The sequence below is a fragment of the Heterodontus francisci genome, chromosome 18 (assembly GCF_036365525.1).
Source record: "Heterodontus francisci isolate sHetFra1 chromosome 18, sHetFra1.hap1, whole genome shotgun sequence".
Classification (NCBI taxonomy): Eukaryota; Metazoa; Chordata; class Chondrichthyes; order Heterodontiformes; family Heterodontidae; genus Heterodontus; species Heterodontus francisci.
In genome coordinates, this window is record NC_090388.1 from 36,077,219 (window position 1) to 36,100,644 (window position 23,426).

At 58.5% G+C, this 23,426-nt stretch overlaps 1 protein-coding gene across 3 annotated transcripts in view; it reads left to right on the plus strand.

The window, feature by feature from the left end:
• The first annotated feature begins 3,403 nt into the window (after nt 1-3,403).
• Nucleotides 3,404-23,426, plus strand: part of asz1 (ankyrin repeat, SAM and basic leucine zipper domain containing 1) — a 185,301-nt gene continuing 165,278 nt past the window's right edge. For all 3 annotated transcript variants that reach the window (XM_068051229.1, XM_068051230.1, XM_068051231.1), the window contains exon 1: nt 3,404-3,508. In XM_068051229.1, the coding sequence (XP_067907330.1) occupies nt 3,410-3,508 (99 nt within the window). In that variant the 5' untranslated portion in view covers nt 3,404-3,409. The remainder of the gene's footprint in view (nt 3,509-23,426) is intronic.

The window sequence follows — 23,426 nt, forward strand, 5'->3', positions numbered from 1 at the left end:
AGGGGACAGGGAGAGGAGCGGGGGGAGGGGACAGGGAGAGGAGCGGGGGGAGGGGACAGGGAGAGGATGGGGACGGGGAGAGGAGCGGTGGGGACGGGGAGAGGAGCGGTGGGGACGGGGAGAGGAGCGCGGGGGAAGCAGGGAGAAGAGCAGGGGGGCATGGGGAGAAGAGTGGGGGGAAAGGGAGAAGAGCGGGGGGAAAGGGAGAAGAGCGGGGGGAAAGGGAGAAGAGCGGGGGGGGGAAGGGAGAAGAGCGGGGGGGGGAAGGGAGAAGAGCGGGGGACGATGGGGAGAAGAGCGGGCGGGGACGGGGAGAACGGCGCGGCGGGGGAACAGGGAGAACGGCGGCGGGGGGGGGAACAGGGAGAACGGCGGGGGGGGGGAACAGGGAGAACAGCGGGGGGACATGGGGAGCAGCGGGGGGGACATGGGGAGCAGCGGGGGGGACATGGGGAGCAGCGGGGGGGGGCAGGGAGAGGAGTGGGGGGGCATGGGGAGAAGAGTGGGAGGAAAGAGAACAGCGGGGGGCAATGGGGAGAGGAGTGGGCGGGGCCGGGGAGAGGAGCGGGCCGGGGAACATGGAGAGCAGCGGGGGGGGGGGGGGGGGGGGCCAGGGAGAGGAGTGGGGGGGCATGGGGAGAAGAGTGGGAGGAAAGGGAGAAGAGCGGGGGGCAATGGTGAGACGAGTGTGCAGGGACGGGAGAACAGTGGGGCGGGGAAACAGGGAGAACAGCGGGACGGGGGGACAGGGAGAAGAGCTGGGGGCAGGGAAAAGAGCGGGGGGGGGGGACATGGTGACGAGCGGGGAGAGGAGCAGCGGGGGGGAGGGAGACGGGGAGAGGAGCAGCGGGGGGGAGGGAGACAGGGAGAGGAGTGCGGAGAGAAGCAGGGGTGGGGACGGGGAGAGAAGCAGGGGTGGGGACGGGGAGAGGAGCGGGTGGGGACGGGGAGAACAGCGTGGGTGGGGACGGGGAGAACAGCGTGGGTGGGGACGGGGAGAACAGCGGGGGTGGGGACGGGGAGAACAGCGGGGGTGGGGACGGGGCGAAGAGCGGGGGTGGGGACGGGGCGAAGAGCGGGGGTGGGGACGGGGCGAAGAGCGGGGGTGGGGACGGGGCGAAGAGCGGGGGTGGGGACGGGGAGAAGAGCGGGGGTGGGGACGGGGAGAAGAGCGGGGGTGGGGAAGGGGAGAAGAGCGGGGGTGGGGGAAGGGGAGAAGAGCGGGGGTGGGGGAAGGGGAGAAGAGCGGGGGTGGGGGAGAAGAGCGGGGGTGGGGGAAGGGGAGAAGAGCGGGGGTGGGGAAGGGGAGAAGAGCGGGGGTGGGGAAGGGGAGAAGAGCGGGGGTGGGGAAGGGGAGAAGAGCGGGGGTGGGGAAGGGGAGAAGAGCGGGGGTGGGGAAGGGGAGAAGAGCGGGGGTGGGGAAAGGGAGAAGAGCGGGGGTGGGGAAAGGGAGAAGAGCGGGGGTGGGGAAAGGGAGAAGAGCGGGGGTGGGGAAAGGGAGAAGAGCGGGGGTGGGGAAAGGGAGAAGAGCGGGGGTGGGGAAAGGGAGAAGAGCGGGGGTGGGGAAAGGGAGAAGAGCGGGGGTGGGGAAAGGGAGAAGAGCGGGGGTGGGGAAAGGGAGAAGAGCGGGGGTGGGAAAGGGAGAAGAGCGGGGGGTGGGGAAGGGGAGAAGAGCGGGGGTGGGGAAGGGGAGAAGAGCGGGGGTGGGGAAGGGGAGAAGAGCGGGGGTGGGGAAGGGGGAGAAGAGCGGGGGTGGGGAAGGGGAGAAGAGCGGGGGTGGGGAAGGGGAGAAGAGCGGGGGTGGGGAAGGGGAGAAGAGCGGGGGGTGGGGAAGGGGAGAAGAGCGGGGGTGGGGAAGGGGAGAAGAGCGGGGGTGGGGAAGGGGAGAAGAGCGGGGGTGGGGAAGGGGAGAAGAGCGGGGGTGGGGAAGGGGAGAAGAGCGGGGGTGGGGAAGGGGAGAAGAGCGGGGGTGGGAAGGGAAGAGCGGGGTGGGGAAGGGGAGAAGAGCAGGGGGGTGGGAAGGGGAGAAGAGCGGGGGTGGGGAAGGGGAGAAGAGCGGGGGTGGGGAAGGGGAGAAGAGCGGGGGTGGGGAAGGGGAGAAGAGCTGGGGGTGGGGAAGGGGAGAAGAGCGGGGGTGGGGAAGGGGAGAAGAGCGGGGGTGGGGAAGGGGAGAAGAGCGGGGGGTGGGAAGGGGAGAAGAGCGGGGGTGGGGAAGGGGAGAAGAGCGGGGGTGGGGAAGGGGAGAAGAGCGGGGGTGGGGAAGGGGAGAAGAGCGGGGGTGGGGGAAGGGGAGAAGAGCGGGGGGTGGGGAAGGGGAGAAGAGCGGGGGTGGGGAAGGGGAGAAGAGCGGGGGTGGGGAAGGGAGAGAGCGGGGGTGGGGGAAGGGGAGAAGAGCGGGGGTGGGGAAGGGGAGAAGAGCGGGGGTGGGGAAGGGGGAGAAGAGCGGGGGTGGGGAAGGGGAGAAGAGCGGGGGTGGGGAAGGGGAGAAGAGCGGGGGTGGGGAAGGGGAGAAGAGCGGGGGTGGGGAAGGGGAGAAGAGCGGGGGTGGGAAGGGGAGAAGAGCGGGGGTGGGGAAGGGGAGAAGAGCGGGGGTGGGGAAGGGGAGAAGAGCGGGGGTGGGGAAGGGGAGAAGAGCGGGGGTGGGGAAGGGGAGAAGAGCGGGGGTGGGGAAGGGGAGAAGAGCGGGGGTGGGGAAGGGGAGAAGAGCGGGGGTGGGGAAGGGGAGAAGAGCGGGGGTGGGGAAGGGGGAGAAGAGCGGGGGTGGGGAAGGGGAGAAGAGTCGGAGGTGGGGAAGGGGAGAAGAGTGGGGGTGGGGAAGGGGAGAAGAGTTGGGGGTGGGGAAGGGGAGAAGAGTGGGGGTGGGGAAGGGGAGAAGAGTGGGGGTGGGGAAGGGGAGAAGAGTGGGGGTGGGGAAGGGAGAAGAGTGGGGGTGGGAAGGGGAGAAGAGTGGGGGTGGGGAAGGGGAGAAGAGTGGGGGTGGGGAAGGGGAGAAGAGTGGGGTGGGAAGGGGAGAAGAGTGTGGGGTGGGGAAGGGGAGAAGAGTGGGGGTGGGGAAGGGGAGAAGAGTGGGGGTTGGGGAAGGGGAGAAGAGTGGGGGGTGGGGAAAGGGAGAAGAGTGGGGGGTGGGGAAGGGGAGAAGAGTGGGGGTGGGGAAAGGGAGAAGAGTGGGACAGGGAAAAGATCGGGCGGGGGACTGGAGCAGGGAATGGAGGTAGAGAGGAGCGGATGGGGGAGGTTTGGGCGGGAGCTGGGAGTTGAAGCCTTGGGGGGGGGGGCGCGAGTCGAGAACCGGCGGTGGAATCTGGACCCGGGGGGTGGAGTCGGGACCTGAGACCCGGGAGGGGCGGCGGGGGGTGGAGTCGGAATCCGGGGAGAGCAGCTGGAGACGAGGGCGGAGTCGGTGCTCGGGATGGCGGCGGTTCGATGTGTGGCAGCTGGTGCGGAGTTGGATGATTCAGACGACGGCTGGTATCTCGGCTGTGACGGTTACGATGACTTGAACATAACGGTGAGAAAATCAGGGCAGCGAGAGAGAATCTTCCAGAACCAGAGGAAAAAAAAACCTCAACCAGAGAGGAAAACACTTCCCCCACCGCACCCCCCCAACAGAGAGAGAGAGGGGGAAAACACACCCACCCAGAGAGAGAGAGAGAGGAGGAAAACACACCCACCCAGAGAGAGAGAGGGAAAACATACCCACCCAGAGAGAGAGAGAGGGGGGAAAACACACCCACCCAGAGAGAGAGAGAGAGGAGGAAAACACACCCACCCAGAGAGAGAGAGGGAAAACATACCCACCCAGAGAGAGAGAGGGGGAAAACACACCCACCCAGAGAGAGAGAGAGGGGGAAAACACACCCACCCAGAGAGAGAGAGGGGGAAAACAAACCCACCCAGAGAGAGAGAGAGAGGGGAAAACACACCCACCCAGAGAGAGAGAGGGGAAAACACACCCACCCAGAGAGAGAGAGAGGGGGAAAACACACCCACCCAGAGAGAGGGGAAAACACACCCACCCAGAGAGAGAGAGAGGGGGAAAACACACCCACCCAGAGAGAGAGGGGGAAAACACACCCACCCAGAGAGAGAGGGGGAAAACACACCCACCCAGAGAGAGAGAGAGGGGGAAAACACACCCACCCAGAGAGAGAGGGGGAAAACACACCCACCCAGAGAGAGAGAGAGGGGGAAAACACACCCACCCAGAGAGAGAGAGAGGGGGAAAAACACACCCCACCCAGAGAGAGGGAAAACACACCCACCCAGAGAGAGAGAGAGGGAAAACACACCCACCCAGAGAGAGAGAGGGGGAAAACACACCCACCCAGAGAGAGAGGGGGAAAACACACCCACCCAGAGAGAGAGAGAGGGGGAAAACACACCCACCCAGAGAGAGAGAGGGGGAAAACACACCCACCCAGAGAGAGAGAGAGAGAGAGGGGGAAAACACACCCACCCAGAGAGAGAGAGAGAGAGAGAGGGAAAACACACCCACCCAGAGAGAGAGAGAGAGGGAAAACACACCCACCCAGAGAGAGAGGGGGAAAACACACCCACCCAGAGAGAGAGGGGGAAAACACACCCACCCAGAGAGAGAGAGAGAGAGAGGGGGGGAAAACACAACCACCCAGAGAGAGAGAGAGAGGGAAAACACACCACCCAGAGAGAGAGGGGGAAAACACACCCACCCAGAGAGAGAGAGAGAGAGAGAGGGGGAAACACACCCACCCAGAGAGAGAGAGGGGGGGGAAAACACACCCACCCAGAGAGAGAGGGGAAAACACACCCACCCAGAGAGAGAGAGAGAGGGAAAACACACCCACCCAGAGAGAGAGGGAAAACACACCCACCCAGAGAGAGAGGGGGAAAACACACCCACCCAGAGAGAGAGAGAGAGAAAACACACCCAGAGAGAGAGAGGGAAAACACCCACCCAGAGAGAGAGAGAGGGGGAAAACACACCCAACCAGAGAGAGAGAGAGAGAGAGAGGGGGAAAACACACCCACACAGAGAGAGAGAGAGAGGGGGAAAACACACCCACCCAGAGAGAGAGGGGGAAAATACACCCACCCAGAGAGAGAGAGGGGGGAAAACACACCCAGAGAGAGAGGGGGAAAACACACCCACCCAGAGAGAGAGAGGGGGGGAAAACACACCCACCCAGAGAGAGAGAGAGGGGGAAAACACACCCACCCAGAGAGAGAGAGAGAGAGAAAACAGACCCACCCAGAGAGAGAGAGAGAGGGGAATACACACCCGGCCAGAGAGAGAGAGACGGAAAACACACCCACTCAGAGAGAGAGAGAGAGGGGGGAAAACACACCCACCCAGAGGGAGAGAGAGGGGGGAAAACACACCCACCCAGAGGGAGAGAGAGGGGGAAAACACACCCACCCAGAGAGAGGGAAGAGAGAGGGGGGAAAACACACCCACCCAGAGAGAGAGAGAGGGGAAAACACACCCACCCAGAGAGAGAGAGGGGGAAAACACACCCACCCAGAGAGAGAGAGAGAGAGGGGGGAAAACACACCCACCCAGAGAGAGAGAGAGAGGGGGGGGAAACACACCCACCCAGAGAGAGAGAGAGAGGGAAAACACACCCACCCAGAGAGAGAGAGAGGGGAAAACACACCCACCCAGAGAGAGAGAGAGGAGGAAAACACACCCACCCAGAGAGAGAGAGGGGAAAACATACCCACCCAGAGAGAGAGAGGGGGAAAACACACCCACCCAGAGAGAGAGAGAGGGGGAAAACACACCCACCCAGAGAGAGAGAGGGGGAAAACACACCCACCCAGAGAGAGAGAGAGAGGGGAAAACACACCCACCCAGAGAGAGAGAGAGGGGAAAACACACCCACCCAGAGAGAGAGAGAGAGGGGGAAAACACACCCACCCAGAGAGAGGGGAAAACACACCCACCCAGAGAGAGAGAGGGGGAAAACACACCCACCCAGAGAGAGAGAGGGGGAAAACACACCCACCCAGAGAGAGAGAGGGGGAAAACACACCCACCCAGAGAGAGAGAGAGGGGGAAAACACACCCACCCAGAGAGAGAGGGGGAAAACACACCCACCCAGAGAGAGAGGGGGAAAACACACCCACCCAGAGAGAGAGAGAGGGGAAAACACACCCACCCAGAGAGAGAGAGAGGGGGAAAACACACCCACCCAGAGAGAGGGGAAAACACACCCACCCAGAGAGAGAGAGAGGGGAAAACACACCCACCCAGAGAGAGAGAGGGGGAAAACACACCCACCCAGAGAGAGAGGGGGAAAACACACCCACCCAGAGAGAGAGAGAGGGGGAAAACACACCCACCCAGAGAGAGAGAGGGGAAAACACACCCACCCAGAGAGAGAGAGAGAGAGAGGGGGAAAACACACCCACCCAGAGAGAGAGAGAGAGAGAGGGAAAACACACCCACCCAGAGAGAGAGAGAGAGGGAAAACACACCCACCCAGAGAGAGAGGGGGAAAACACACCCACCCAGAGAGAGAGGGGGAAAACACACCCACCCAGAGAGAGAGAGAGAGAGGGGGGAAAACACAACCACCCAGAGAGAGAGAGAGAGGGAAAACACACCCACCAGAGAGAGAGGGGGGAAAACACACCCACCCAGAGAGAGAGAGAGAGAGGGGGAAACACACCCACCCAGAGAGAGAGAGGGTGGGGAAAACACACCCACCCAGAGAGAGAGAGGGGGAAAACACACCCACCCAGAGAGAGAGAGAGAGGGGAAAACACACCCACCCAGAGAGAGAGGGAACACACCCCCCAGAGAGAGAGGGGGAAAACACACCCACCCAGAGAGAGAGAGAGAGAAAACACACCCAGAGAGAGAGAGGGAAAACACCCCACCCAGAGAGAGAGAGAGGGGGAAAACACACCCAACCAGAGAGAGAGAGAGAGAGAGGGGGAAAACACACCCACACAGAGAGAGAGAGAGAGGGGGAAAACACACCCACCCAGAGAGAGAGGGGGGAAAATACACCCACCCAGAGAGAGAGAGGGGGAAAACACACCCAGAGAGAGAGGGGGAAAACACACCCACCCAGAGAGAGAGAGGGGGGAAAACACACCCACCCAGAGAGAGAGAGGGGGAAAACACACCCACCCAGAGAGAGAGAGAGAGAGAAAACAGACCCACCCAGAGAGAGAGAGAGGGAAACACACCCGCCAGAGAGAGAGAACGGAAAACACACCCACTCAGAGAGAGAGAGAGAGAGGGGGAAAACACACCCACCCAGAGGAGAGAGAGGGGGAAAACACACCCACCCAGAGGGAGAGAGAGGGGGAAAACACACCCACCCAGAGAGAGGAAGAGAGAGGGGAAAACACACCCACCCAGAGAGAGAGAGGGGGAAAACACACCCACCCAGAGAGAGAGGGGGGAAAACACACCCAACCCAGAGAGAGAGAGAGAGGGGGGAAAACACACCCACCCAGAGAGAGAGAGAGGGGGGGGAAACACACCCACCCAGAGAGAGAGAGAGAGAGGGAAAACACACCCACCCAGAGAGAGAGAGAGAGGGGGAAAACACACCCACCCAGAGAGAGAGAGAGAGGGGGAAAACACACCCACCCAGAGAGAGAGAGAGGGGGAAAACACACCCACCCAGAGAGAGAGAGAGAGAGGGAAAACACACCCACCCAGAGAGAGAGAGAGAGGGGAAAACACACCCACCCAGAGAGAGAGAGAGAGGGGAAAACACACCCACCCAGAGAGAGAGAGAGAGAGAGGGGGAAAACACACCACCCAGAGAGAGAGAGAGAGGAGAGAGAGGGAAAACACCCACCCAGAGAGAGAGAGAGGGGAAAACACACCCACCCAGAGAGAGAGGGGGGAAAACACACCCACCCAGAGAGAGAGAGGGGGAAAACACACCCACCCAGAGAGAGAGAGAGAGGGGGGAAAACACAACCACCCAGAGAGAGAGAGAGAGGGGAAAACACACCCACCCAGAGAGAGAGGGGAAAACACACCCACCCAGAGAGAGAGAGGAGAGGGGGAAACACACCCACCCAGAGAGAGAGAGAGAGGGGGGAAAACACACCCACCCAGAGAGAGAGAGAGAGGGGAAAACACACCCACCCAGAGAGAGAGAGAGAGGGAAAACACACCCACCCAGAGAGAGAGGGAAAACACACCCACCCAGAGAGAGAGGGGGGAAAACACACCCACCCAGAGAGAGAGAGAGAGGAGAAACACACCCACCCAGAGAGAGAGAGGGAAAAACACCCACCCAGAGAGAGAGAGAGGGGGAAAACACACCCAACCAGAGAGAGAGAGAGAGAGAGGGGGAAAACACACCCACACAGAGAGAGAGAGAGAGGGGGAAAACACACCCACCCAGAGAGAGAGGGGGAAAATACACCCACCCAGAGAGAGAGAGGGGGAAAACACACCCAGAGAGAGAGGGGGAAAACACACCCACCCAGAGAGAGAGAGAGGGGGAAAACACACCCACCCAGAGAGAGAGAGAGGGGGAAAACACACCCACCCAGAGAGAGAGAGAGAGGAGAAAACAGACCCACCCAGAGAGAGAGAGAGAGGGGAATACACACCCGACCAGAGAGAGAGACGGAAAACACACCCACTCAGAGAGAGAGAGAGAGGGGAAAACACACCCACCCAGAGGAGAGAGAGGGGGAAAACACACCCACCCAGAGAGGAGAGAGAGGGGGAAAACACACCCACCCAGAGAGAGGGAGAGAGAGGGGGAAAACACACCCACCCAGAGAGAGAGAGTGGGAAAACACACCCACCCAGAGAGAGAGAGGGGAAAACACACCCACCCAGAGAGAGAGAGAGAGGGGGGAAAACACACCCACCCAGAGAGAGAGAGAGGGGGGGGAAAACACACCCACCCAGAGAGAGAGGGAAAACACACCCACCCAGAGAGAGAGAGAGGGGAAAACACACCCACCCAGAGAGAGAAGAGAGAGGGGGAAAACACACCCACCCAGAGAGAGAGGGGGAAAACACACCCACCCAGAGAGAGAGAGAGAGGGGAAAACACACCCACCCAGAGAGACAGAGAGAGGGAAAACACACCCACCCAGAGAGAGAGAGAGAGGGGAAAACACACCCACCCAGAGAGAGAGAGAGGGGGAAAACACACCCACCCAGAGAGAGAGAGAGAGGGAAAACACACCCACCCAGAGAGAGAGAGAGGGGGAAAACACACCCACCCAGAGAGAGAGAGAGGGAAAACACACCCACCAGAGAGAGAGAGGGGGAAAACACACCCACCCAGAGAGAGAGAGAGGGGAAAACACACCCACCCAGAGAGAGAGGGGGAAAACACACCCACCCAGAGAGAGAGAGAGGGGGAAAACACACCCACCCAGAGAGAGAGAGGGGGAAAACACACCCACCCAGAGAGAGAGAGAGAGGGAAAACACACCCACCCAGAGAGAGAGAGGGGGAAAACACACCCACCCAGAGAGAGAGGGGGAAAACACACCCACCCAGAGAGAGACAGAGAGAGAGAGGGGGAAAACACACCCACCCAGAGAGAGAGAGAGGGGGAAAACACACCCACCCAGAGAGAGAGGGGGAAAACACACCCACCCAGAGAGAGAGAGAGAGAGAGGGGGAAACACACCCACCCAGAGAGAGAGAGGGGGGGAAAACACACCCACCCAGAGAGAGAGAGAGGGGAAACACACCCACCCAGAGAGAGAGGAGAGGGGAAAACACACCCACCCAGAGAGAGAGGGGGAAAACACACCCACCCAGAGAGAGAGAGAGAGAGGGGAAAACACACCCACCCAGAGAGAGAGAGGGGGAAAACACACCCACCCAGAGAGAGAGAGAGGGGGAAAACACACCCACCCAGAGAGAGAGAGGGGGAAAACACACCCACCCAGAGAGAGAGGGGGAAAACACACCCACCCAGAGAGAGAGAGAGAGGGAAAACACACCCACCCAGAGAGAGAGAGAGGGGGAAAACACACCCACCCAGAGAGAGAGAGAGAGAGGGAAAACACACCCACCCAGAGAGAGAGAGAGAGGGAAAACACACCCACCCAGAGAGAGAGAGAGAGGGAAAACACACCCACCCAGAGAGAGAAGAGAGGGGGAAAAACACACCCACCCAGAGAGAGAGGGGGAAAACACACCCACCCAGAGAGAGAGAGAGGGGGAAAACACACCCACCCAGAGAGAGAGAGAGAGGGAAAACACACCCACCCAGAGAGAGAGAGAGGGGGAAAACACACCCACCCAGAGAGAGAGAGAGAGGGAAAACACACCCACCCAGAGAGAGAGAGGGGGAAAACACACCCACCAGAGAGAGAGAGAGGGGGAAAACACACCCACCCAGAGAGAGAGAGGGGGAAAACACACCCACCCAGAGAGAGAGAGGGGGAAAACACACCCACCCAGAGAGAAGAGAGAGGGGAAAACACACCCACCCAGAGAGAGAGGGGGAAAACACACCCACCCAGAGAGAGAGAGAGAGAGGGGGAAAACACACCCACCCAGAGAGAGAGAGAGAGAGAGAGGGGGAAAACACACCCACCCAGAGAGAGAGAGGGGGGGGAAAACACACCCACCCAGAGAGAGAGAGAGAGGGGGAAAACACACCCACCCAGAGAGAGAGAGAGAGGGAAAACACACCCACCCAGAGAGAGAGAGGGAAAACACACCCACCCAGAGAGAGAGGGGGAAAACACACCCACCCAGAGAGAGAGAGAGGAGAGAGAGAAACACACCCAGAGAGAGAGAGGGAAAACACCCACCCAGAGAGAGAGAGAGGGGGAAAACACACCCAACCAGAGAGAGAGAGAGAGAGGGGGAAAACACACCCACCCAGAGGGAGAGAGAGGGGGAAAACACACCCACCCAGAGGAGAGAGAGAGGGGGAAAACACACCCACCCAGAGAGAGGAGAGAGGGGGGAAAACACACCCACCCAGAGAGAGAGAGTGGGAAAACACACCCACCCAGAGAGAGAGAGGGGGAAAACACACCCACCCAGAGAGAGAGAGAAGAGGGGGGAAAACACACCCACCCAGAGAGAGAGAGAGGGGGGAAAACACACCCACCCAGAGAGAGAGAGGGGAAAACACACCCACCCAGAGAGAAGAGAGAGAGGGGGAAAACACACCCACCCAGAGAGAAGAGAGAGAGGGGAAAACACACCCACCCAGAGAGAGAGGGGGAAAACACACCCACCCAGAGAGAGAGAGAGAGAGGGGAAAACACACCCACCCAGAGAGAGAGAGGGAAAACACGACACCCAGAGAGAGAGAGAGGGGGAAAACACACCCACCCAGAGAGAGAGAGAGGGGAAAACACACCCACCCAGAGAGAGAGAGGGGAAAACACACCCACCCAGAGAGAGAGAGAGGGGAAAACACACCCACCCAGAGAGAGAGAGAGAGGGAAAACACACCCACCCAGAGAGAGAGAGAGGGGAAAACACACCCACCCAGAGAGAGAGAGAGGGGGAAAACACACCCAACCCAGAGAGAGAGAGAGAGGAAAACACACCCACCCAGAGAGAGAGAGGGGAAAACACACCCACCCAGAGAGAGAGGGGAAAACACACCCACCCAGAGAGAGAGAGAGGGGGAAAACACACCCACCCAGAGAGAGAGAGAGAGGGAAAACACACCCACCCAGAGAGAGAGAGGGGGAAAACACACCCACCCAGAGAGAGAGAGAGGGGGAAAACACACCCACCCAGAGAGAGAGAGGGGGGAAACACACCCACCCAGAGAGAGAGAGAGGGGAAAACACACCCACCCAGAGAGAGAGAGGGGGAAAACACACCCACCCAGAGAGAGAGAGAGGGGGAAAACACACCCACCCAGAGAGAGAGAGAGGGGAAAACACACCCACCCAGAGAGAGAGAGGGGGAAAACACACCCACCCAGAGAGAGAAGAGACGAGAGAGAGAGAGGGGAAACACACCCACCCAGAGAGAGAGAGAGAGAGGGGGAAACACACCCACCCAGAGAGAGAGAGGGGGGGAAAACACACCCACCCAGAGAGAGAGAGAGGGGAAAACACACCCACCCAGAGAGAGAGAAGAGAGGGGAAAACACACCCACCCAGAGAGAGAGAGGGAAAACACACCCACCCAGAGAGAGAGAGGGGGAAAACACACCCACCCAGAGAGAGAGAGAGAGAGAGAGAAAACACCCACCCAGAGAGAGAGAGGGGAAAACACACCCACCCAGAGAGAGAGAGAGGGGGAAAACACACCCAACCCAGAGAGAGAGAAGAGAGAGGGGAAAACACACCCACCCAGAGAGAGAGAGAGGGGGAAAAACACACCCACCCAGAGGGAGAGAGAGGGGGAAAACACACCCACCCAGAGAGAGGGAGAGAGAGGGGGGAAAACACACCCACCCAGAGAGAGAGAGAGTGGGAAAACACACCCACCCAGAGAGAGAGAGGGGGAAAACACACCCACCCAGAGAGAAGAGAGAGAGAGGGGGAAAACACACCCACCCCAGAGAGAGAGAGGGGGGGAAACACACCCACCCAGAGAGAGAGGGAAAACACACCCACCCAGAGAGAGAGAGAGGGGAAAACACACCCACCAGAGAGAGAGAGAGAGGGGGAAAACACACCACCCAGAGAGAGAGAGAGGAGGGAAAACACACCCACCAGAGAGAGAGAGAGAGGGGAAAACACACCCACCCAGAGAGACAGAGAGAGGGAAAACACACCCACCAGAGAGAGAGAGAGGGGAAAACACACCCACCCAGAGAGAGAGAGGGGGAAAACACACCCACCCAGAGAGAGACAGAGAGAGGGGGGGGAAACACACCCACCCAGAGAGAGAGAGAGAGGGGGAAAACACACCCACCAGAGAGAGAGAGGGGAAAACACACCCACCCAGAGAGAGAGAGGGGGAAAACACACCCACCCAGAGAGAGAGAGGGAAAACACACCCACCCAGAGAGAGAGGGGAAAACACACCCACCCAGAGAGAGAGAGAGGGGGAAAACACACCCACCCAGAGAGAGAGAGGGGAAAACACACCCACCCAGAGAGAGAGAGATAGGGAAAACACACCCACCCAGAGAGAGAGAGGGGGAAAACACACCCACCCAGAGAGAGAGGGGGAAAACACACCCACCCAGAGAGAGAGAGAGAGAGGGGGAAAACACACCCACCCAGAGAGAGAGAGAGGGGGAAAACACACCCACCCAGAGAGAGAGAGGGGGGAAAACACACCCACCCAGAGAGAGGAAGAGAGAGAGAGGGGGAAAACACACCCACCCAGAGAGAAGAGAGGGGGGAAAACACACCCACCCCAGAGAGAGAGAGGGGAAAACCACACCACACCCAGAGAGAGAGAGAGAGGGAAAACACACCCACCAGAGAGAGAGAGGGGAAAACACACCCACCCAGAGAGAGAGAGAGAGGAAAACACACCCACCAGAGAGAGAGAGGAAAACACACACAACCAGAGAGAGAGAGAGGGGGAAAACCACACCCACCCAGAGAGAGAGGGGGAAAACACAACCCACCACCAGAGAGAGAGAGAGAGGGAAAACACAACCCACCCAGAGAGAGAGAGAGAGGGGAAAACACACCCACCCCAGAGAGAGAGAGAGAGGGAAAACCCACCCACCCCAGAGAGAGAGAGGAGAGGGAAAACACACCCACCCAGAGAGAGGAGAAGAGGGGAAAACACACCCCACCCAGAGAGAGAGCGGGGAAAACACCACCCCCCCCACCCAGAAGAGGAGGGGACGGGGGGGAAAACACACCAGAGAGAGAGAGAGGGAAAACACACCCACCCAGAGAGAGAGGGGGAAAACACACCCACCCAGAGAGAGAGAGAGGGGGAAAACACACCCACCCAGAGAGAGAGAGGGGGAAAACACACCCACCCAGAGAGAGAGAGGGGGAAAACACACCCACCCAGAGAGAAAGAGAGAGGGAAAACACACCCACCCAGAGAGAGAGGGGGAAAACACACCCACCCAGAGAGAGAGAGAGAGAGAGAGAGAGGGGGAAAACACACCCACCCAGAGAGAGAGAGAGAGAGAGGGGAAACACACCCACCCAGAGAGAGAGAGGGGGGGAAAACACACCCACCCAGAGAGAGAGAGAGAGGGGGAAAACACACCCACCAGAGAGAGAGAGAGAGGGAACACACACCCACCCAGAGAGAGAGGGAAAACACACCCACCCAGAGAGAGAGGGGGAAAACACACCCACCCAGAGAGAGAGAGAGAGAGAGAGAGAAAACACACCCAGAGAGAGAGAGGAAAACACCCACCCAGAGAGAGAGAGAGGGGGAAACACACCCAACCAGAGAGAGAGAGAGAGAGGGGGAAAACACACCCACACAGAGAGAGAGAGAGAGGGGGAAAACACACCCACCCAGAGAGAGAGGGGGAAAATACACCCACCCAGAGAGAGAGAGGGGGAAAACACACCCAGAGAGAGAGGGGGAAAACACACCCACCCAGAGAGAGAGAGAGAGGGAAAACACACCCACCCAGAGAGAGAGGGGGAAAACACACCCACCCAGAGAGAGAGAGAGGGGGAAAACACACCCACCCAGAGAGAGAGAGGGGGAAAACACACCCACCAGAGAGAGAGAGAGAGAGAGAGAGGGAAAACACACCCACCCAGAGAGAGAGAGAGAGGGAAAACACACCCACCCAGAGAGAGAGGGGGAAAACACACCCACCCAGAGAGAGAGGGGAAACACACCCACCCAGAGAGAGAGAGGGGGGGAAAACACACCCACCCAGAGAGAGAGAGAGAGGGAAAACACACCCACCCAGAGAGAGAGAGGGGAAAACACACCCACCAGAGAGAGAGAGAGAGAGGGGGAAAACACACCCACCCAGAGAGAGAGAGAGGGGGGGAAAACACACCCACCCAGAGAGAGACCACAGAGAGAGAGGGGAAAACACACCCACCAGAGAGAGAGAGAGAGAGGGAAAACACACCCACCCAGAGAGAGAGAGAGAAAACACACCCAGAGGGAGAGAGGGAAAACACCCACCCAGAGAGAGAGAGAGGGGGAAAACACACCCAACCAGAGAGAGAGAGAGAGAGGGGGAAAACACACCCACACAGAGAGAGAGAGAGAGGGGGAAAACACACCCACCCAGAGAGAGAGGGGGAAAATACACCCACCCAGAGAGAGAGAGGGGGAAAACACACCCAGAGAGAGAGGGGGAAAACACACCCACCAGAGAGAGAGAGGGGAAAACACACCCACCCAGAGAGAGAGAGGGGGAAAACACACCCACCCAGAGAGAGAGAGAGAGAGAAAACAGACCACCCAGAGAGAGAGAGAGGGGGAATACACACCCGGCCAGAGAGAGAGAACGGAAAACACACCCACTCAGAGAGAGAGAGAGAGGGGGAAAACACACCCACCCAGAGAGAGAGGGGAAAACACACCCACCCAGAGAGGGGGAAAACACACCCACCCAGAGAGAGAGAGAGAGGGGAAACACACCCACCCAGAGAGAGAGAGGGGGGGAAAACACACCCACACAGAGAGAGAGAGAGAGAAAGGAAAACACACCACCCAGAGAGAGAGAGAGAGGGAAAACACACCCACCCAGAGAGAGAGGGAAAACACACCCACCCAGAGAGAGAGGGGAAAACACACCCACCCAGAGAGAGAGAGAGAGAGAGAAAACACAAGAGAGAAAACACACCCAGAGAGAGAGAGGGAAAACACCCACCCCAGAGAGAGAGAGAGGGGGAAAACACACCCAACCAGAGAGAGAGAGAGAGAGGGGAAAACACACCCACACAGAGAGAGAGAGAGAGGGGGAAAACACACCCAACCAGAGAGAGAGGGGGAAAATACACCCACCCACAGAGAGAGAGGGGGAAAACACACCCAGAGAGAGAGGGGGAAAACACACCCACCAGAGAGAGAGAGAGAGGGAAAACACACCCACCCAGAGAGAGAGAGAGGGAAAACACACCCACCCAGAGAGAGAGGGGGAAAACACACCCACCCAGAGAGAGAGAGAGGGGGAAAACACACCCACCCAGAGAGAGAGAGGGGGAAAACACACCCACCCAGAGAGAGAGAGAGAGGGAAAACACACCCACCCAGAGAGAGAGAGAGAGGGAAAACACACCCACCCAGAGAGAGAGGGGGAAAACACACCCACCCAGAGAGAGAGGGGGAAAACACACCCACCCAGAGAGAGAGAGAGAGGGGGGGAAAACACACCCACCCAGAGAGAGAGAGAGAGGGAAAACACACCCACCCAGAGAGAGAGGGGGAAAACACACCCACCCAGAGAGAGAGAGAGAGAGAGGGGAAACACACCCACCCAGAGAGAGAGAGGGGGGGGAAACACACCCACCCAGAGAGAGATAGGGGGGGGAAAACACACCCACCCAGAGAGAGAGAGAGAGGGGGAAAACACACCCACCCAGAGAGAGAGAGAGAGGGAAAACACACCACCCAGAGAGAGAGGGAAAACACACCCACCCAGAGAGAGAGAGAGAGAGAGAGAGAGAAAACACACCCAGAGAGAGAGAGGGAAAACACCCACCCAGAGAGAGAGAGAGGGGGAAAACACACCCAACCAGAGAGAGAGAGAGAGAGGGGGAAAACACACCCACACAGAGAGAGAGAGAGAGGGGGAAAACACACCCACCCAGAGAGAGAGGGGGAAAATACACCCACCCAGAGAGAGAGAGGGGGAAAACACACCCAGAGAGAGAGGGGGAAAACACACCCACCCAGAGAGAGAGAGGGGGAAAACACACCCACCCAGAGAGAGAGAGGGGGAAAACACACCCACCCAGAGAGAGAGAGAGAGAGAAAACAGACCCACCCAGAGAGAGAGAGAGAGGGGAATACACACCCGGCCAGAGAGAGAGAACGGAAAACACACCCACTCAGAGAGAGAGGGGGAAAACACACCCACCCAGAGAGAGAGAGAGAGAGAGGGGGAAAACACACCCACCCAGAGAGAGAGAGAGAGGGGGAAACACACCCACCCAGAGAGAGAGAGGGGGGGGAAAACACACCCACCCAGAGAGAGAGAGAGAGAGGGGAAAACACACCCACCCAGAGAGAGAGAGAGAGAGGAAAACACACCCACCCCAGAGAGAGAGGGAAAACACACCCACCCAGAGAGAGAGGGGGAAAACACACCCACCCAGAGAGAGAGAGAGAGAGAAAACACACCCAGAGAGAGAGAGGGAAAACACCCACCCAGAGAGAGAGAGAGGGGAAAACACACCCAACCAGAGAGAGAGAGAGAGAGGGAAAACACACCCACACAGAGAGAGAGAGAGAGGGGGAAAACACACCCAACCAGAGAGAGAGGGGGAAAACACACCCACCCAGAGAGAGAGAGGGGAAACACACCCAGAGAGAGAGGGGGAAAACACACCCACCCAGAGAGAGAGAGAGAGGGAAAACACACCCACCCAGAGAGAGAGAGGGGGAAAACACACCCACCCAGAGAGAGAGAGAGGGGGAAAACACACCCACCCAGAGAGAGAGAGAGGGGAAAACACACCCACCCAGAGAGAGAGAGAGAGGGAAAACACACCCACCCAGAGAGAGAGAGAGAGGGAAAACACACCCACCCAGAGAGAGAGGGGGAAAACACACCCACCAGAGAGAGAGAGAGAGAGGGGGAAAACACACCCACCCAGAGAGAGAGAGAGAGGGAAAACACACCCACCCAGAGAGAGAGGGGGGAAAACACACCCACCCAGAGAGAGAGAGAGAGAGGGGGAAACACACCCACCCAGAGAGAGAGAGGGGGGGAAAACACACCCACCCAGAGAGAGAGAGAGAGGGGGAAAACACACCCACCCAGAGAGAGAGAGAGAGGGGAAAACACACCCACCCAGAGAGAGAGGGAAAACACACCCACCCAGAGAGAGAGGGGGAAAACACACCCACCCAGAGAGAGAGAGAGGGGAGAAACACACCACCCAGAGAGAGAGAGGGGAAAACACCCACCAGAGAGAGAGAGAGGGGGAAAACACACCCAACCAGAGAGAGAGAGAGAGAGGGGAAAACACACCCACCCAGAGAGAGAGAGAGGGGGAAAACACACCCACCCAGAGAGAGAGGGGGAAAATACACCCACCCAGAGAGAGAGAGGGGGAAAACACACCCAGAGAGAGAGGGGGAAAACACACCCACCCAGAGAGAGAGAGGGGGAAAACACACCCACCCAGAGAGAGAGAGAGGGGAAAACACACCCACCCAGAGAGAGAGAGAGAGAGAAAACAGACCCACCCAGAGAGAGAGAGAGGGAAACACACCCGCCAGAGAGAGAGACGAAAACACACCCACCAGAGAGAGAGAGAGAGGGGAAAACACACCCACCCAGAGGAGAGAGAGGGGGAAAACACACCCACCAGAGAGAGAGAGAGGGGGAAAACACACCCACCAGAGAGAGAGAGAGAGGGGGAAAACACACCCACCCAGAGAGAGAGAGTGGGAAAACACACCCACCCAGAGAGAGAGAGGGGGAAAACACACCCACCCAGAGAGAGAGAGAGGGGGTGGGAAAACACACCCACCCAGAGAGAGAGAGAGGGGGAAAACACACCCACCCAGAGAGAGAGAGAGGAGGGAAAACACACCCACCCAGAGAGAGAGAGAGGGGAAAACACACCCACCCAGAGAGAGAGAGAGAGGGGGAAAACACACCCACCCAGAGAGAGAGAGGGGAAAACACACCCACCCAGAGAGAGAGAGGGGGAAACACACCCACCCAGAGAGAGAGAGAGGGGGAAAACACACCCACCCAGAGAGAGAGAGAGAGGGAAAACACACCCACCCAGAGAGAGAGAGAGGGGAAAACACACCCACCCAGAGAGAGAGAGAGGGGGAAAACACACCCACCCAGAGAGAGAGAGAGGGGGAAAACACACCCACCCAGAGAGAGAGAGAGAGGGGAAAACACACCCACCCAGAGAGAGAGAGAGGGGAAAACACACCCACCCAGAGAGAGAGAGAGGGGGAAAACACACCCACCCAGAGAGAGAGAGAGAGAGGGAAAACACACCCACCCAGAGAGAGAGAGAGGGGGAAAACACACCCACCAGAGAGAGAGAGGGGGAAAACACACCCACCCAGAGAGAGAGAGAGGGGGAAAACACACCCACCCAGAGAGAGAGAGGGGGAAAACACACCCACCCAGAGAGAGAGAGAGAGGGAAAACACACCCACCCAGAGAGAGAGGGGGAAAACACACCCACCCAGAGAGAGAGAGAGAGAGGGGAAAACACACCCACCCAGAGAGAGAGAGAGGGGGAAAACACACCCACCCAGAGAGAGAGAGGGGGAAAACACACCCACCCAGAGAGAGAGAGAGAGAGGGGAAAACACACCCACCCAGAGAGAGAGAGGGGGGGAAAACACACCCACCCAGAGAGAGAGAGAGGGGGAAAACACACCCACCAGAGAGAGAGAGAGAGGGAAAACACACCCACCCAGAGAGAGAGGGAAAACACACCACCCAGAGAGAGAGGGGGAAAACACACCCACCCAGAGAGAGAGAGAGGGGAAAACACACCCACCCAGAGAGAAGAGAGAGGGGGAAAACACACCCACCCAGAGAGAGAGAGAGGGGGAAAACACACCCACCCAGAGAGAGAGGGGGAAAACACACCCACCCAGAGAGAGAGAGAGAGGGAAAACACACCCACCCAGAGAGAGAGAGGGGGGGAAAACACACCCATCCAGAGAGAGAGAGAGAGGGGAAAACACACCCACCCAGAGAGAGAGAGAGAGGGGAAAACACACCCACCCAGAGAGAGAGAGAGGGAAAACACACCCACCCAGAGAGAGAGAGAGGGGGAAAACACACCCACCCAGAGAGAGAGAGAGGGGGAAAACACACCCACCCAGAGAGAGAGAGGGGGAAAACACACCCACCCAGAGAGAGAGAGAGGGGGAAAACACACCCACCCAGAGAGAGAGGGGAAAACACACCCACCCAGAGAGAGAGGGGGAAAACACACCCACCCAGAGAGAGAGAGAGAGAGAGAGAAAACACACCCAGAGAGAGAGGGGGAAAACACCCACCCAGAGAGAGAGAGAGGGGGAAAACACACCCACCAGAGAGAGAGAGAGAGGGGAAAACACACCCACCCAGAGAGAGAGAGAGAGGGGAAAACACACCCACCCAGAGAGAGAGAGAGGGGAAAACACACCCACCCAGAGAGAGAGAGAGGGGGAAAACACACCCACCCAGAGAGAGAGAGGGGGAAAACACACCCACCCAGAGAGAGAGAGAGGGGAAAACACACCCACCCAGAGAGAGAGAGAGGGGAAAACACACCCACCCAGAGAGAGAGAGAGAGGGAAAACACACCCACCCAGAGAGAGAGAGAGAGGGAAAACACACCCACCCAGAGAGAGAGAGAGGGGAAAACACACCCACCCAGAGAGAGAGAGAGAGGGAAAACACACCCACCCAGAGAGAGAGAGAGGGGGAAAACACACCCACCCAGAGAGAGAGAGAGGGGGAAAACACACCCACCCAGAGAGAGAGAGAGGGGGAAAACACACCCACCCAGAGAGAGAGAGAGGGGGAAAACACACCCACCCAGAGAGAGAGAGGGGGAAAACACACCCACCCAGAGAGAGAGAGGGGAAAACACACCCACCCAGAGAGAGAGAGAGGGGAAAACACACCCACCCAGAGAGAGAGAGAGGGGAAAACACACCCACCCAGAGAGAGAGAGAGAGGGAAAACACACCCACCCAGAGAGAGAGGGGGAAAACACACCCACCCAGAGAGAGAGAGAGAGAGGGGGAAAACACACCCACCCAGAGAGAGAGAGAGGGGGAAAACACACCCACCCAGAGAGAGAGGGGGAAAACACACCCACCCAGAGAGAGAGAGAGAGAGGGGGAAACACACCCACCCAGAGAGAGAGAGGGGGGGGAAAACACACCCACCCAGAGAGAGAGAGAGGGGGAAAACACACCCACCCAGAGAGAGAGAGAGAGGGAAAACACACCCACCCAGAGAGAGAGGGAAAACACACCCACCCAGAGAGAGAGGGGGAAAACACACCCACCAGAGAGAGAGAGAGAGGGAAAACACACCCACCCAGAGAGAGAGAGGGGAAAACACACCCACCCAGAGAGAGAGAGAGGGGAAAACACACCCACCCAGAGAGAGAGGGGGAAAACACACCCACCCAGAGAGAGAGAGAGAGGGAAAACACACCCACCCAGAGAGAGAGAGAGGGGGAAAACACACCCATCCAGAGAGAGAGAGAGAGGGAAAACACACCCACCCAGAGAGAGAGAGAGAGGGAAAACACACCCACCCAGAGAGAGAGAGAGAGGGAAAACACACCCACCCAGAGAGAGAGAGAGGGGGAAAACACACCCACCCAGAGAGAGAGAGAGGGGGAAAACACACCCACCCAGAGAGAGAGAGAGGGGGAAAACACACCCACCAGAGAGAGAGAGAGGGGGAAAACACACCCACCCAGAGAGAGAGGGAAAACACACCCACCCAGAGAGAGAGGGGAAAACACACCCACCCAGAGAGAGAGAGAGAGAGAGAGAAAACACACCCAGAGAGAGAGAGGGAAAACACCCACCCAGAGAGAGAGAGAGGGGGAAAACACACCCAACCAGAGAGAGAGAGAGAGAGGGGGAAAACACACCCACACAGAGAGAGAGAGAGAGGGGGAAAACACACCCACCCAGAGAGAGAGGGGGAAAATACACCCACCCAGAGAGAGAGAGGGGGAAAACACACCCAGAGAGAGAGGGGGAAAACACACCCACCCAGAGAGAGAGAGGGGGAAAACACACCCACCCAGAGAGAGAGAGGGGGAAAACACACCCACCCAGAGAGAGAGAGAGAAAACAGACCCACCCAGAGAGAGAGAGAGAGAGAGAAAACACACCCAGAGAGAGAGAGGGGAAAACACCCACCCAGAGAGAGAGAGAGGGGGAAAACACACCCAACCAGAGAGAGAGAGAGAGGGGAAAACACACCCACACAGAGAGAGAGAGAGAGAGGGGGAAAACACACCCAACCAGAGAGAGAGGGGGAAAATACACCCACCCAGAGAGAGAGAGGGGGAAAACACACCCAGGAGAGAGAGGGGAAAACACACCCACCCAGAGAGAGAGAGAGAGGGAAAACACACCCACCCAGAGAGAGAGGGGGAAAACACACCCACCCAGAGAGAGAGAGAGGGGGAAAACACACCCACCCAGAGAGAGAGAGGGGGAAAACACACCCACCCAGAGAGAGAGAGAGAGGGAAAACACACCCACCCAGAGAGAGAGAGAGAGGGAAAACACACCCACCCAGAGAGAGAGGGGGAAAACACACCCACCCAGAGAGAGAGGGGGAAAACACACCCACCCAGAGTGAGAGAGGGAAAACACACCCACCCAGAGAGAGAGAGAGAGAGGGGGGGAAAACACACCCACCCAGAGAGAGAGAGAGAGGGAAAACACACCCACCCAGAGAGAGAGGGGGAAAACACACCCACCCAGAGAGAGAGAGAGAGAGAGAGGGGGAAACACACCCACCCAGAGAGAGAGAGGGGGGGGGAAACACACCCACCCAGAGAGAGAGAGAGAGGGGGAAAACACACCCACCCAGAGAGAGAGAGAGAGAGGGAAAACACACCCACCCAGAGAGAGAGGGAAAACACACCCACCCAGAGAGAGAGGGGGAAAACACACCCACCCAGAGAGAGAGAGAGAGAGAGAAACACACCCAGAGAGAGAGAGGGAAACACCCACCCAGAGAGAGAGAGAGGGGGAAAACACACCCAACCAGAGAGAGAGAGAGAGAGAGGGGAAAACACACCCACACAGAGAGAGAGAGAGAGGGGAAAACACACCCACCCAGAGAGAGAGGGGGAAAATACACCCACCCAGAGAGAGAGAGAGGGGGAAAACACACCACCAGAGAGAGAGGGGGAAAACACACCCACCCAGAGAGAGAGAGGGGGAAAACACACCCACCCAGAGAGAGAGAGGGGGAAAACACACCCACCCAGAGAGAGAGAGAGAGAGAAAACAGACCCACCCAGAGAGAGAGAGAGAGAGAGAGGGGAATACACACCCGGCCAGAGAGAGAGAACGGAAAACACACCCACTCAGAGAGAGAGAGAGAGGGGGAAAACACACCCACCCAGAGGAGAGAGAGGGGGAAAACACACCCACCCAGAGGGAGAGAGAGGGGGAAAACACACCCACCCAGAGAGAGGGAGAGAGAGGGGGAAAACACACCCACCCAGAGAGAGAGAGTGGGAAAACACACCCACCAGAGCGAGGAGAGAGAGGGGGAAAACACACCCACCCAGAGAGAGAGAGAGAGGGGGTGGGAAAACAGCACCCACCCAGAGAGAGAGAGAGGGGGGGAAAACACACCCACCCAGAGAGAGAGAGAGAGGGAAAACACACCCACCCAGAGAGAGAGAGAGGGGAAAAAACACA